The sequence below is a fragment of the Wyeomyia smithii genome, chromosome 1 (assembly GCF_029784165.1).
Source record: "Wyeomyia smithii strain HCP4-BCI-WySm-NY-G18 chromosome 1, ASM2978416v1, whole genome shotgun sequence".
NCBI lineage: Eukaryota > Metazoa > Arthropoda > Insecta > Diptera > Culicidae > Wyeomyia > Wyeomyia smithii.
The window spans coordinates 175,738,581-175,752,156 of NC_073694.1; the positions used below are offsets into that span (position 1 = coordinate 175,738,581).

The window sequence follows — 13,576 nt, forward strand, 5'->3', positions numbered from 1 at the left end:
GTTAATTGCTGACAACTCTCAAACTTTCCGTGACACTTATTAATCAAATAAATTTATTATTTAAAAAATTGCGAAGGCTTCGTCTTGACTGAGTGGCAATAATAAATTATAAGTCAGAAAAAAGACTACGTGGTCTATTCGTTAACCCCCACACCCCCCGCGTGATTTTTCGTGGTCTTTTGATAACCCCCCCCCCCCCCCCCCCGTCTCCCTATATATGACTACGTGGTTTGGGAACGACCCTTTGAAACAAACCAAAAATTATTTTTCTTTCAACCAATCAACAGTTAGAATGGAATGTTGTAACAAACAAATAGTTTTCTTTTTGCTCAATTAAGTTATTCGTAATCATCCTCGTTCTCTTATTTCTCGTTCTTTCTAACCTTTCTTTTCTTCTGCCTTGTATATTCGTCATGTGCAAAGTCAGAATCGCTTTTATGCTATAATCTGAACTAGTTTTTGACATTGTAAAATTTTGTGTCCTCTAAAACAAGAGAAACATTTCTCAGTTATGTGTTCAACGAGAGCGAACCATGTGCTTTTTATTCATTTATTGATAAAGTATACTTTTTTGGTAACACGTTCAAAATATTTTTAATAAGGTACCTGGCAATTTTGAAACCTATGCTGACTTTGAAAGCAGAGTGTTTTGAAACAATACTAAAAATTCAGGCAATTACAACTTTTTCTGCTTGACACATCGATCACTCTGTCTGCACACTATAAGGCATGATATCTGGTCAGCCTAGTGATAGCAATGAACTATCTGAAAAAAACACATTTAAATACACTACGGTGTGCGAAGAGGAGTCCTCTAACACAGAGAAATCCGAATAAACGCATTAAAATTTTTACAAGTCGAGTGGCATAGAACAACTGTAAGGTAGAGCTTCAGCGCTTTAGTTTTGACAGAAATTGCTATGCCCTCCTTAACGAAAAACAAAAAGTGACCTTTTAACAAATATAACCACATTTTGATGTACGCAAAAGATGCGTAAAATTTATTCCTACAAACAAATTACTAGATACCTTGTAGCGCATTTGGACGGCTTCATATTCCTCGAATATGACTTCAGTGATGACATGAATTTTATGCTCTGCGTGAATAAAAAATATCTCCCGCATGATGTTACGGTTTTGTCTTTAAAAACAAAAATTACCGGCTGAGAGTTTAATCTTCTATGTCTGACATAGTATACCAGATAACTGTTGAGATATATTCAATTTAATTTATAGTCGCAATGAGCACAAACCAAAATAATGTAATAATGTGCATCGGAAATTTGGTCCGAAATTTCGTAATCGTCGAAATTGGAAGTTTGATTTCGCGAAATTTTAGGCGGAATTCAGCGAAATTCAACGAAATTTTTAGGCAATTTCGCGAAACCGAAATTTCGGGAAATTTCGAGTTTTGCGAAATTATACGAAATCATTCGAAATCTCGCACAGCCTTACATACTAGATGTTAAGAATGTGTACAATTGTGCCAGCCGGGATTCCATAGCACTTTCACGACACGGAGGAGAGTCAGAAGTGCGTCTCACCGCAGCGTCTCCGCAAGGTTTACCACCAGACAAGAGTCGCGATGTGGCAGTTTTCGAACAGCACGTCCTAACGGTTCGTGACATTTATAACAAAGCATTGGCCAAAGATACTGTGTTAGTATATGGCGATTATGATGAATCACGATTAAACTGGTCCTCTAACGAAAGCCAGATCGAAATTATTGTCAATCGAAGTCTTCTAGCTGGAATGAAGTGTTATATTTCTACAGGCCAGCATGGTTTCATGCCTGGATGTTCAGTTACCACGAATTTGTTGGAATTTACGAATACTTGTTTTACACAACTGGAAGCAGAATGCCAAATGGACGTGGTTTATACGGATTTGAAAGCCGCATTTGACAGAATTGATCATCGCATACTATTGCGCAAAAGTAAGCAGCTTGGTGTCTCTGACCGCTTCGTTCGTTAACTTGTGTGGTGTACCTCAAGGAAGTAACTTGGGACCGTTGCTTTTTACAATATTTTCAAATTATGTTCGTTTTTTGCTTGGTGATGAATGTAAACGTGTGTATGCGTATGACCCAAAACTATATTTCGTCGTGAAGTGCATAGAATCATCGGAACTTGCAGTTTATAATGTTCAACTACCACATCGATGGAGTCGTGCTCAACAGAGTTGAAAGATAAATGACTTGGATGTGGTAAAGGATAAAAAACTCTTCTGTGCCAGTCACCGATTCCCCGTCATTGCTAAGGCACATCAACTGCCCTGAAGCCTACGAATTGAGAGAGCTCAAAAACGGTTTGTCCGAATTGCTCCAAGAAACTTGCCATGACGTGACCCACAGAATTTGCCTCCATACGGTGATCCGTGCAAGCCTCTATGTCATGGTGACACCCTAGCTCAACGACGGAAGATTCAGCAATGAATGAATAATTAAGTTTACGTCGTTTACGTTTACGTGCATTTACGTCTGCTGAAGATTTATTCGTATTTGGTGAGCGTTCCAGTTGTTTCTCCAGTAAAGAAGTAAGATCTGCTTGCTTTACACATAGATCAGCGGTTCTCAACCTGGGGTACGCTTAGCCTTCAGGGAGTACGCCAAATGAAAATCAGTAATGGCGGACGAAGCAATTTTCGTTATATTACTTAATTTGTTTTTCAATCTTGCTCTTAAAACATGGCTGTTGCAATTAAACAGACCATAGTTTAATTTAAAATCTGAACTAGACTACATAACGCGATCTACCAAGCCAGAAGGTACAATTGATTTGGAAAGTATTGCCAATGGGTACGCGGTCAAAAAAAGGTTGAGAACCGCTGACATAGATAAATAAACTAATAACTAATGAGGTTCTACGCTGTGCTCTGCCATGTGTGACAGAGTAATGAAACTGAACTTCCCTGTAGAGGTTGTGATCTTCGGTTTTGCGGACGACATAACCCTGGAGCGCTAAAGCGGGTTGATTGAAGTGGTCAAGTTGACGGTTGTAAACTGTATACGCAAGATCGGAGACGGCATGCACTCCAGGAAACTGAAGCAAGCGCACCGTCAAACGGAGGTCACGGTTGTGAATTATCGTAATTGACAAGACTTTGCTGGGCAAACCTTGGACAGTCAGTGATGTTAGAGCTAAAATAAATCTGAATTTAGAGCTAAACTTGTTATATGTGACAATGTGAAATTAAATTAAGACTAAGATTTCAAATTGTTCCAGTATCTCCACTCCTTCTCTGGTTCTATATTTTCTCGACTTATTTTAGTTAATATATTGTTTATTTATAAGATGCTTCTAAACATTCATCCATTGGCCCAAACTGTTTACTTTGTTTAGTACAATTCTCTTTCGCAATTTGATCGTTTGGTACTAATAAAATAATCCATTCGTTTCAGCATGACCCTCAATCTGTCGAAAACAACCTGTTCGGATATTCCAACTGACTCAACCGGAGCGACTGGATTAAAACCATCATCCAGTGCGGATGGTCGTGCCCTAGAAACTTGTGATACTTTCCACACAGCAAATTCGGACTGCTCGTTCGTATCGGCCTTGAATACCCCAGCTCTGGAAGCGCTGGGAAACTTGATGCCTACGCCGAACTGTGGAAGCTCGGTAGAGGGCACCGAATCCGGAGTGGATCATGAGTCCGACTACGAGGAAGCTGGTTTGGCGGGTGGAGGACAGGGTATGAGTGATAGCGGCGTTAGCTTCGAGACAAACAAGGCAAGTGAGAATAACGGAGGGAAGTTGAATGGGAAATTGCTGTTTCGCTCGGACGATCACTGCTTGCTGCTGAGCACATCCACACCAAACCCGAAATATGCTAATAAGACGTTGATTGTGAATGGTAGCAGCATTGAGATCAGCCGCGGTTCGCCTGGTTCCGTGGAAGAAGGACAGTTGCGCGAGTTTAGTGACGAATCAGATGAAAACTTCGAGCACGGCACAGATGATGAGAATAGAGCCCTAACGCGCGCCACTCAGGTGGTACATCTAAGTGGGGGTGGTAACAAGAACAGTATAAGAACAGAGATCTTCGACATTCGACATGGGACTCACCCTCTGCGGGTAAGTAGCCGAAACGGCGACGATGACGAAGATGAAGATGACCAGCATTCCCAGTCGTCTTCGTTGGATAATAATTCGATGGATTCAACCATGGCAAACCTGATACTGTGCGAAATGAATGTACTGCGAGAAAGCATAGCAACTAAAAAGGCTGAAATTATGAAAGTACTTGAAACGAATGGGGACAAATCGCACCTGAATAGCAAAATAAGTGAGCTCCAGGAGCTTCAGAAGCGAATTGTTCAGCTGGAAATTAAAGTGCAAGATGTTGAGAAAGGCGGCCGTCTTTCGGACGGTGACGGGGGTGGACTCGAATCCGTTCGTGATTTGCCTGGTAGTTTTACCGACAGCGACGACAGTCGGATTCATTCCTGCGTCTACTCGGACTACGTGCGGCGGCGGTCACAAACTGACACCATCTACGCACCAAGCGTGACTCGTTCGCTACCGTCCATTGAAAGTTCCTACCGTGAGTGGTTAGGCTAAGTGTAGCTTGAAGCGTTACTCATTTGGGTTTCTCTTTTTCCTTTGAATAGGCTCAGACTATTTAATAAATATTCCGACGTTCATCATCCGGGGAGCTGGAAAGCAGACACACTACGAGTACGAAGTGAAAATTAATCTGCCTGACGATCGATGGACACTACTGAGGAGGTATAGCCGTTTTCGAGAGCTACACTTGATGATGAAAAAAGTGTATGGAGAAAAGGTGAGTCCAGAGCTATTCCTAATTTTGTTGTATTATTTCCGTTGATATTTATGCAAACCATTAAATGTAACGCCAAAACTTCCACGGTTCCTAATACCAATTTTCATCAAATTACAGGTCACATCAATCCCATTCCCAAGACGAGAGCTGTTCGCATCGAACACGGAATCGGTAGCGAAAACACGGCGCCGCCAGCTGGAAGCCTACCTGCGCCGCTTGCTGGTCGTTTGCTCGAAAATACCGCACAGCCCTATTTACGAAGGCGAAGGTCGGCCCGGTTTGACCAAGGCTAGCTTGATCGAGCTACATTCAGCGTTTTTCAAAAAAGGACTCTTCGAAACTGGGAAGCATGGAACGGGCTAGAAGGAGTGGAAGAGCATTTGAAGATAAAACTATGAGCTAACGAAAAGCAACAAGGAATTTGTAAGGCTGATTTTTAAACTTGTGGTTAAAACGTTATTATAGTTAATTTGTAGCTTGCATCCGTTCTTTTCATTAGTTTATTTTTACACTTTCACAATTTCTTTTATAATAGTGCTTGTTAAGTAAGAATTCTGACAATAAATACGATCAGTCCTAGACTGAAACCTGTAATGTAATGTGCAATAGGAAGCGGTGTTGCTATCAGTTGAAACTCGTTTTCTACTAGGAAGATAGGTATAGAATTTTGTCAAAGGCTTGATCCATTTTCTACAAAGCAAATGAAAATGTGATTCGAAAGCCTCAAATTGAACAGCGGTCTAAAGTAAATATAAAAACTTACGGAATTTGTTGAAACATTTGGTACCTACCTTAACTCCTAATTCATCAACTACATCATTGCCTTATGTATGATACAATGTAGACCTTTGTTGTAAACTTTCAGTGATGATTTTGACTCAAAAAAAAAACAGAAACGTGCTTGAGAGCAAATAACATATACAAATAACTGTGATTTTTCATCCCCCTTATGAGAGAATATCAATCCCGACGTAGAAAAATTAGTTAAGTGCGTTCGTTTTTATGACAGGTAACGAAAACCGGTTTTATAGTAACTAGTTGAAATGTTTGTATTTAATAAAACACTATTTAAAAGGGTGGTGAATACAAACACCTTACTGATAAACAACGCTAGGTAACTAATATGTTAGTTTGGATTTGTTGAATATATGTAAAGCAAAAAAGTCAACTTTTTCAAACAGGTGTGATCCCTATTCCTAGGTCTGTAGCAGTAGTTTTGAAGGTGTTGACCGCAATGTATATTGCATCCTGATTGTAGCATAGCACCAGAAAAATGGCGCAAACCATACAATTGAATCTTGTTTGAGATAAAAAAAACGTAGTTAGAATAAAAATATAAGCGGCAGTTTGTAGAAAAAAAAAACCTGGATGTATTTGCTACACTAACAAGTAAATAATACTATGGCTGGTTGATCAACTTATATTTACCAGTGAGAAGAACAGCAACAAACCAACAAAATCTTGAGAAACCTGCGTCAGTTGATAGGTATGGTTCGTATTAATTAAATAGCAGATAAAACTGTATAGGTACTATTAATTGATTTTTTTTGTTATCCGAAACAAATATCGATAAAAAAAAATAGAAGGAAAGAATTGGGTTCGTAAGAACTGAAACTAAGGATAGGACTGGGACTCAATAATTTTTACGAAAATATGTAAGACCGGTTAAATGATATCGCCGAATCATATACAGTAACTATTCGCTAACTGGGCACGCTTTAACTGGGCTTCTTTTTAACTGGGCGCTCGCTAACTGGGAGGATTCCCAGTCAGCGTTGCCAGGTCATTTTTTTTTAAATCTGGAAAAGGCAAAAAAAAAAATCTGGAAAAAATCTGGAAGTCATTTCGAGGGGTGAAAGTTAAATTCTTCGGATAAAAGTCTTGAGGTACGTAAAATTTAAGGTGACAAAATTGCAAAATTTCGCGCCAAATTTGAAGTGATGACCTTTTTGCGGAACAGAGAAAATAAAATCTGGATAAAATCTGGATCATTCATGAAAAATCTGGATAATTGGACATGAAATCTGTTTACCTGGATACATGTTCAAAAATCTGGATAATCCAGCTAAATCTGGATACCTGGCAACGCTGTTCCCAGTTGAAAAGACAACAAACGTCAAATATCTAAACAAACGGGGGCATATGGATTGGGAACCAAAAATGAAAAATTAAAGTTTTTCCAATCGAGCATAATTAAAATAAAAAAACAAATATATAGCTGATAAATGTACTCGCTATATAAAACTTAAGTTATAAGCTTTATTTGAGAGATAAGTTTGTAGTTGCGGCATCACTATTTGATGATCAACTTGAGAACGCAAGCCTTTTATGAAGTTGTCGCGAAGCAGTGTTATTTATTGAACTCCCCCTCGGCGTTGAGATGATATCCCAGTTAGCGAGCTGATTTCAATAACTGGGAAGTGCTCGTTGCCCAGTTAGCGAACAGTTGCTGTACAAAAATATAAAGTACAGAATCTGATTCCTAATCATATAATAATTTCAACTGGAATTCATTCGTTATTTAATCAAAGTAGTTTGACATTTTGGATATAAGTTCATATTTTGCTGAAATTTGCTTATGTTGTAGAGCTTTGTTAGGTTTTATGTTTGAAACACTTTCATGAAAACGTGAAATTCAAACAAATTTTCCAAAAACTCTTATATTTCCAAAATTTCCTGATCAATGTTCCATGACCCCCTCGATGGATGTCTGTAGTGTTAACTCGCTTTGTTTGGGGCATTTAGACTGTTTAGACTAGCTTAAAACTGGACAGGCGTTTGTATACAACAGCAATGTTTACCATGGTAACCTAACCCGCAGGATGTTACCAATACCTGTGCTGTGCTGTGATGCACAACGGCAGCCCTCGAAGGATCGTGGCAAAACCCTCTACATTGTGCATTACGAATGTGAAATAAACAAGTCGTACACAGTCGATTTTGGCGAAACATGCAATCAACTCTGGCGTAGGGTTCTACCGGTAGGTAACTGGTTCAGCTTCACTGCTGTCAGTCGTGTGTGGTTAACGGTGAAAGAGGGAAGAAAATAGAGCATTCCGTTCGCGAAGGTTAGTGGAAGAGTTGTTTTTAAATTAAGTTATTCTACATATGAATAATTGTGTTACTTTTATTTAAATAAAAATCATTCATTAACAAATACAGTGTTCGTTATATGACAAATGTGAAGAATTGTTACAGATTTTAAACATAACTATAATTAAGTGCTAAAAAACATCAATTCAAAACTGTCGATGTAATGGAAACGTAAATAGGGGACACTAAATCAAAGGTAGTCATAAGTTTTAGCTAAATCACAAAAAAAAAATGACAAGAAAGAATGACCAGATACGGGTTCTGGTGCTTTTTGCAGTTTTTTCTCTTTGCACAAACGTTAAGCGCCGTTCTTTGATATTGATCGATTGACCTTGTGGCAAAAACTCCAGATGCACAATAATAAAAATGCAAATAAGAAGATTAATATAATATAAATAAGAATTATATAATTATTAATATAAATAAGAATTACTTTTGAAACGTTCAGAAAATAGGTTAAATTTTTATAGCTATACAAAAAAAAACACTGTATTTCTGTAAAGTAATACTCATTTTTGCAGAACTCCAGACCCATTTTGTAATGTATCCAATTTATTTCGACCAAACTGTCTATCACGCAAATGGGAAAAACTTTTACCCGCATAATCTTGGCTAATGTAGGCTGTGCAATGACAACGCGAATTAAGTATTTAGATTGACCTTGAATGCGGTATACTAAATGAAGCGAATGAGCCAAATGGTTTCATTGATTCATTTATTTGAAATTGAATTAGTATAGTTTAATTGCTCTGTCTATTTGCTGAACCGATGTATATTTAGTGATATAGCTGTTTACTGTCCATAAAGGCAAAACTGTCCCATATGGAAAAACATGCAGAGGTAGAAAATGCAATTTGAATGTTATACTTTCAGTCGTATTCTATGTTCCTCAAGGTTAGAATTACTATACTTTCTTCGAGGATAACAGATCAATGCATGCTCAAGTTTACTATAAATATTAGGGTGCCAGGCAAAATGGTCATCTCGAATTTCAAAAGAAGCCTATACAAAATGTTCACCTGCTCGAAAAAACATCCTGTGCAAAATTTCAGCTCAATCGGACTTAAAATGGGGTGGCGCGAAGCGATTGAAGTTTGGCTTTTTTTAAAACCGAAAAATCACCGAAAAATTAGGTTTTCAAAAATTTTTTTTTGATGCCAAATGACTTAAAAACGCATGAAACGTCGAGTATTGGTGTCATCTGAAAATTTTTTTTTGCAAAAATTTACTCTCTGGGAATTAGTCGGTTTTTCAATTGTGGAAGGCGGAGTTTAAAATGTTTAGAATTTATCTTTTGAAATTTATCACTAGTCTCTCGAAATAGCTTGTATAATGATATACACTATAACTAGCATCGAATACATTATGTTCCATTTGGGTGGTTCATTTATTCGGCATAGGGTGGTTCATAATATTGTGTAAAAATAAAAATGAGAGTAAATTTTCGCAAAAAAAAATTTTTTCAGATGACACCAATACTCGACGTTTCATGCGTTTTTAAGTCATTTGGCATAAAAAAAAAATGTTTTTTTCGGTTTTCAAAAAAGCCAAACTTCAATCGCTTTGCGCCACTCCATTTTAAGTCCGATTGAGCTGAAATTTTGCACAGGGTGTTTTTTCGAGCAGGTGAACATTTTGTATAGGGTTTTTTTTTTGAAATTTTCTGGTCACTTTTTTCCCATACGATGATTGGCGCCCGAAAAAACATACTCTGGTTGTAAAAATGATCATAAAAAATACGTTATTCAGGAATTTCTAAGAAGTGAATGTTATGCATTTAATCATAGACGTTAGCTGCAAAATAAATGCATGCCAGTCCCATAGTTTTGACAAAAAAGAAGCGCATTTGGTTTCAAAATATAACACTTGAATAGTAGTACAGTATAAAAGTTTGGCAATATTAATGTCTAATAAAAGTGTAAAATAAATATTATTGTCGAGTATGAGTCGGATTTGAATACTATCAATGAAATTTTTTTGTGTTTTAAAATCGTGTCATGGAAAAATATCCGGCAGGATATTGTTTGCTGTCAAACAATAAAGAGGAAGACGATTGTTAAATAACAAATTTCAGTGAAGGTTTTATCGCCGATATAGTGAGAAAAAAACAGCGCAGCTTGACGTAATTTCGCTGGTAATTGCTAGAGAAAAACGTGCATTTTAGAAAGCCCTGGGCAAACTTCAAAACCAACTTTCATATTTATTGTTGGCTCTCCAACGTGCAAAAATGGTCTTAAAAAATATTAAAGTATTCTGATTGTTTCATTCAGAAAGAAAATGTTGATAATGAAATAAAATCAATACGGGACTGATATGCATTTATTTTTCATATGGGACAGTTCAGGTGGGATGTTTTTTGGAAAAGTTTTCGAATAAAGTCGGTCTAAATTGCAGTTTTTAAGAGGAATTACGATGTAAATAAGCTACTTCCATACTTGACTCAAAATCGATAAAAATCCATATGGGACAGTTATGCTTTTATGGGCAGTTTAGTGATTGGCGTTTTAATGGTTTTATATGGTGATATTTTTGGTTTACGCCACCCGAAGGGAGCTAAACTAAAATAGTAGGGTGTTTTACCATGAGTGGATCAATTTCGATTATCATCTAGGTGAATAGCTATTCCACAAAAAATATCCCAATTTTAATTTTTTTTAACTGTCATTTTTGACTTTGCTGAAACTTTTCACAGATGTTTCTATGGGAAAAAGGTGTCATTTTTTGTTTATTTTTTTTGGAAAGACAAAATTTTTTTCAACTTTGCCGAAGACACCATGCCAGCCTTTTGAAAAGTACTGTCTTTCCGTGACAGCAAGTATTAAACTAATTTGGCTCTCATTGCTCACAGCTCTTCCCGTGGCTTTGTGGTTAGCGATGTCGGTCGGCCAGCTCTCCTACAAGGTTGTAATACCGGGTTCGATTCCCGATCGAGTCAAGGATCTTTTTGATCTGAAAATTTTCTCAACTCAGCACTGGGGCACGGTGTATCGTAGAACTTATCCTACACATGCAAATTATGCCAAAAACAATCGATAACGAATTCTCTCAATTAATATTCCAATTGCTCGAGACCGCTATTACCCTCCAGGTTAAGCGTGCGATATTGTTTTGCTCACAGCTCTCCCTGGTCTCCATACGTTCGGTACACAGCTCGACAGCCACTGACAACAGTGCACACATGTAATGCCAAGCGGGCTGTTATTTTCATCTCCTTATGTCTGTTGGTTCTTCCAAGCTGTCGCCAATGACAGCCTTTACAGCGCGACATCCTTCGGCATAAATCCGAACAGGCTGTCGATGATTATGATTCACTAGAGTAAGCGAATGGAAGCGAGTTTTTCCTAACATGGGGAATAATATCAACAATGGAAGAAATTAAATAAAGAAAATAGGAAAAAAACTCCTATCTTAGCAAAAACCAAACTCATCGAAACTGATTGAAGTTGAAGACCAGAACGTTTCAGGCGGAAATTCTAAGATTGGAAATTGTGTATGTTGACATCATACCGATAAAACTCATGCTAGGTTAGCTCCAAACCAGCATATGACTTCATGTATTCTGGGAAATTATGTTTATTTCCGTAACTTAAAAGAGCAAGAACTAAATGACACACTTTTAACGTAGTTGTTATCATGGTTTTGGCGAGTGACAGGAAAATATATTAACTTTTTCAATTATGATTTAAAGTATTTCTAAATGTTCTGTTATTTTTCACGATAGAGACAAGTTTGTTTTTTTCTTTGTGTGCGAGAAACAAAAAAACAAAACCGCGCACCAAATAAGAAAAACGAAAATTAAATGTATGCTCATTGAGAAAACTTTACCAGTAATTTATGGTACTTAAGGGGTTATATAACTTTTTGGTTTTCAAAAAACCGAAAAAAAATGTATGGCATTATCTTCAAATACAACATCTTGAGAACATTTTCACAAATTTTCATAAAGATCTGAGCAATAGGAAGAAAGTTAGAGCGAATTGCAGTGCGCCTCGCCACGGCCGCAAAAGCTAAACTTGAAACTTTACACACGATTATCTCGGAATAGTGTTTTCCGAAAAATGACTTTTGCCGTGATCCTGATTGCGGGAAAACTACTGAACCGATTTCCTTCATCTTTTTTTTTTTAAATTTTCGTTATTAAATTCGCCGGGCCGGAACGATCGCTTTTTGAAACATACAGTTACATTTTGCCGCAAAAAAATTTTAATGCAATTTTTAGCGCTCAAAAGGTGCATTTTTTGGAAAAAACGTTCCCGTTTGCACTGAAAACAAAATACTCATAAAAGCGATCGTTCAAGGACCCGGCACACTTCTAAACTAATGAAATAATATGAGTTTTTTTAATTTCGGTTGACTCGCTGAGTCTCTATCAGGATCACCGCAAGCCTCTGCAAAAAATAGTGCTGCGGGGAAACGGCCATTACTCCAGTAATAATTGGAATATCTCAAAATTAAACGTATTTTTTTGTTGCTGATAAATTGTACTCTTAGAAAAATACCACCTTGATACAATGAAAATGGTGCTATACACTTAAAAATAAATTCAAGCTTCCCTCATTTTTCTCGACCAAAAAGGTATATAACCCCTTAAATGAAAGGCAGACAAACCTTTCATTTGACACTAATATTGTTGAAATTAATCCAGTCATCTTTGGGAAAACGAATAAATTTGAAAAGTCATCAGAACATGTTTCTTTTCACAACTTTTGAACCATATGCCTGATCATTATAAAATTCTTTTGTTACCCCTTAACTAGCCTGTTAACTTGATACCAATATTGTTTAAATCGGTTGTGTAGTTTGTGAGATAATAAAGTTTCGTGATTTTCACATTTTGATACATTACAGACAAAGTTACAGTCCGATTACAATGATATTCAATAGGTTGCTAGGAGGCAGCTAGACCTTTTATTTGACACTAATTTTGTGAAAATCGGTTCAGCCATCCCTGAGACACAAGAGTGAGATTAAACAGTTTTCAGAACAGGTTTCTCTTCATAACTTTTGAATCACAAGTTCAATCTTTATAAAATTCAAAAGTTAAGGGTATTTCAGGTAGCCCGTTCATTTAAAACCAATTCTGTTCAAATCGGTTTTGTAGTTTCTGAGATAATGATGTTTCTTGATTGTCATATTTTGATATATAACCTCTGAACTAAAAAACCGATTACAATAAAATTTGATAGGGTTTTAGAAAAATAACTTTATGAAATAGGAGAATAACTTTATGAAAATCGGTCCAGCCATCTCCGAGAAAAGTGAGTGAGAATAAAAATCTGCACATACAAACACACACACATACACACACATACAGAAAATGCTCAGCTCGTCGAGCTGAGTCGAGTGATACCTTTGGAGCACTTTTATATCTTCGGTTTTGCAAGTGATTGCTCTACTGCCGGTACCCGCATAACTGTCCCATACTGATTTTGGTCACTTTTGAGTTATCATCGGGAATCGACTTAATTGTTATCATATTTTCTGGAAAAAAAATTAAAATTGATACTTTTGTATGGAAAAACATGGAAAAAATACCAAGTTGTTTTTGTCCCATATTGAAAGTACCCGCATTACAGTCCCACTGCATAGTGGTACGAACTGCAAACATATAATTTTGCTCCAGATGAGTGTATATCGGATTATTTTAGGCATATAGAATTATGTCATTTAATTAACTAGACTAATGTTGTTTTTCTGT

The 13,576-nt window shown here is 37.0% G+C and overlaps 2 protein-coding genes across 7 annotated transcripts in view; both read left to right on the forward strand.

Moving 5' to 3' along the window:
* The window catches only part of LOC129733864 (kinesin-like protein Klp98A), a 60,417-nt gene extending 54,095 nt beyond the window's left edge, over positions 1-6,322 (forward strand). For both annotated transcript variants that reach the window (XM_055695428.1, XM_055695429.1), the window contains 3 exons: positions 3,401-4,545; positions 4,613-4,785; positions 4,903-6,322. In XM_055695428.1, coding sequence (XP_055551403.1) covers positions 3,401-4,545; positions 4,613-4,785; positions 4,903-5,148 — 1,564 coding nt within the window. In that variant the 3' untranslated portion in view covers positions 5,149-6,322. The remainder of the gene's footprint in view (positions 1-3,400; positions 4,546-4,612; positions 4,786-4,902) is intronic.
* Positions 6,323-7,358: 1,036 nt separating this feature from the next.
* LOC129731263 (uncharacterized) overlaps positions 7,359-13,576 on the forward strand; it is a 45,076-nt gene continuing 38,858 nt past the window's right edge. For 2 of the 5 annotated variants that reach the window (XM_055691123.1, XM_055691139.1), the window contains exon 1: positions 7,359-7,853. The gene's annotated coding sequence lies outside the window, so the exon portion shown is untranslated. The other 3 variants (XM_055691131.1, XM_055691160.1, XM_055691146.1) reach the window with 2 other exon arrangements.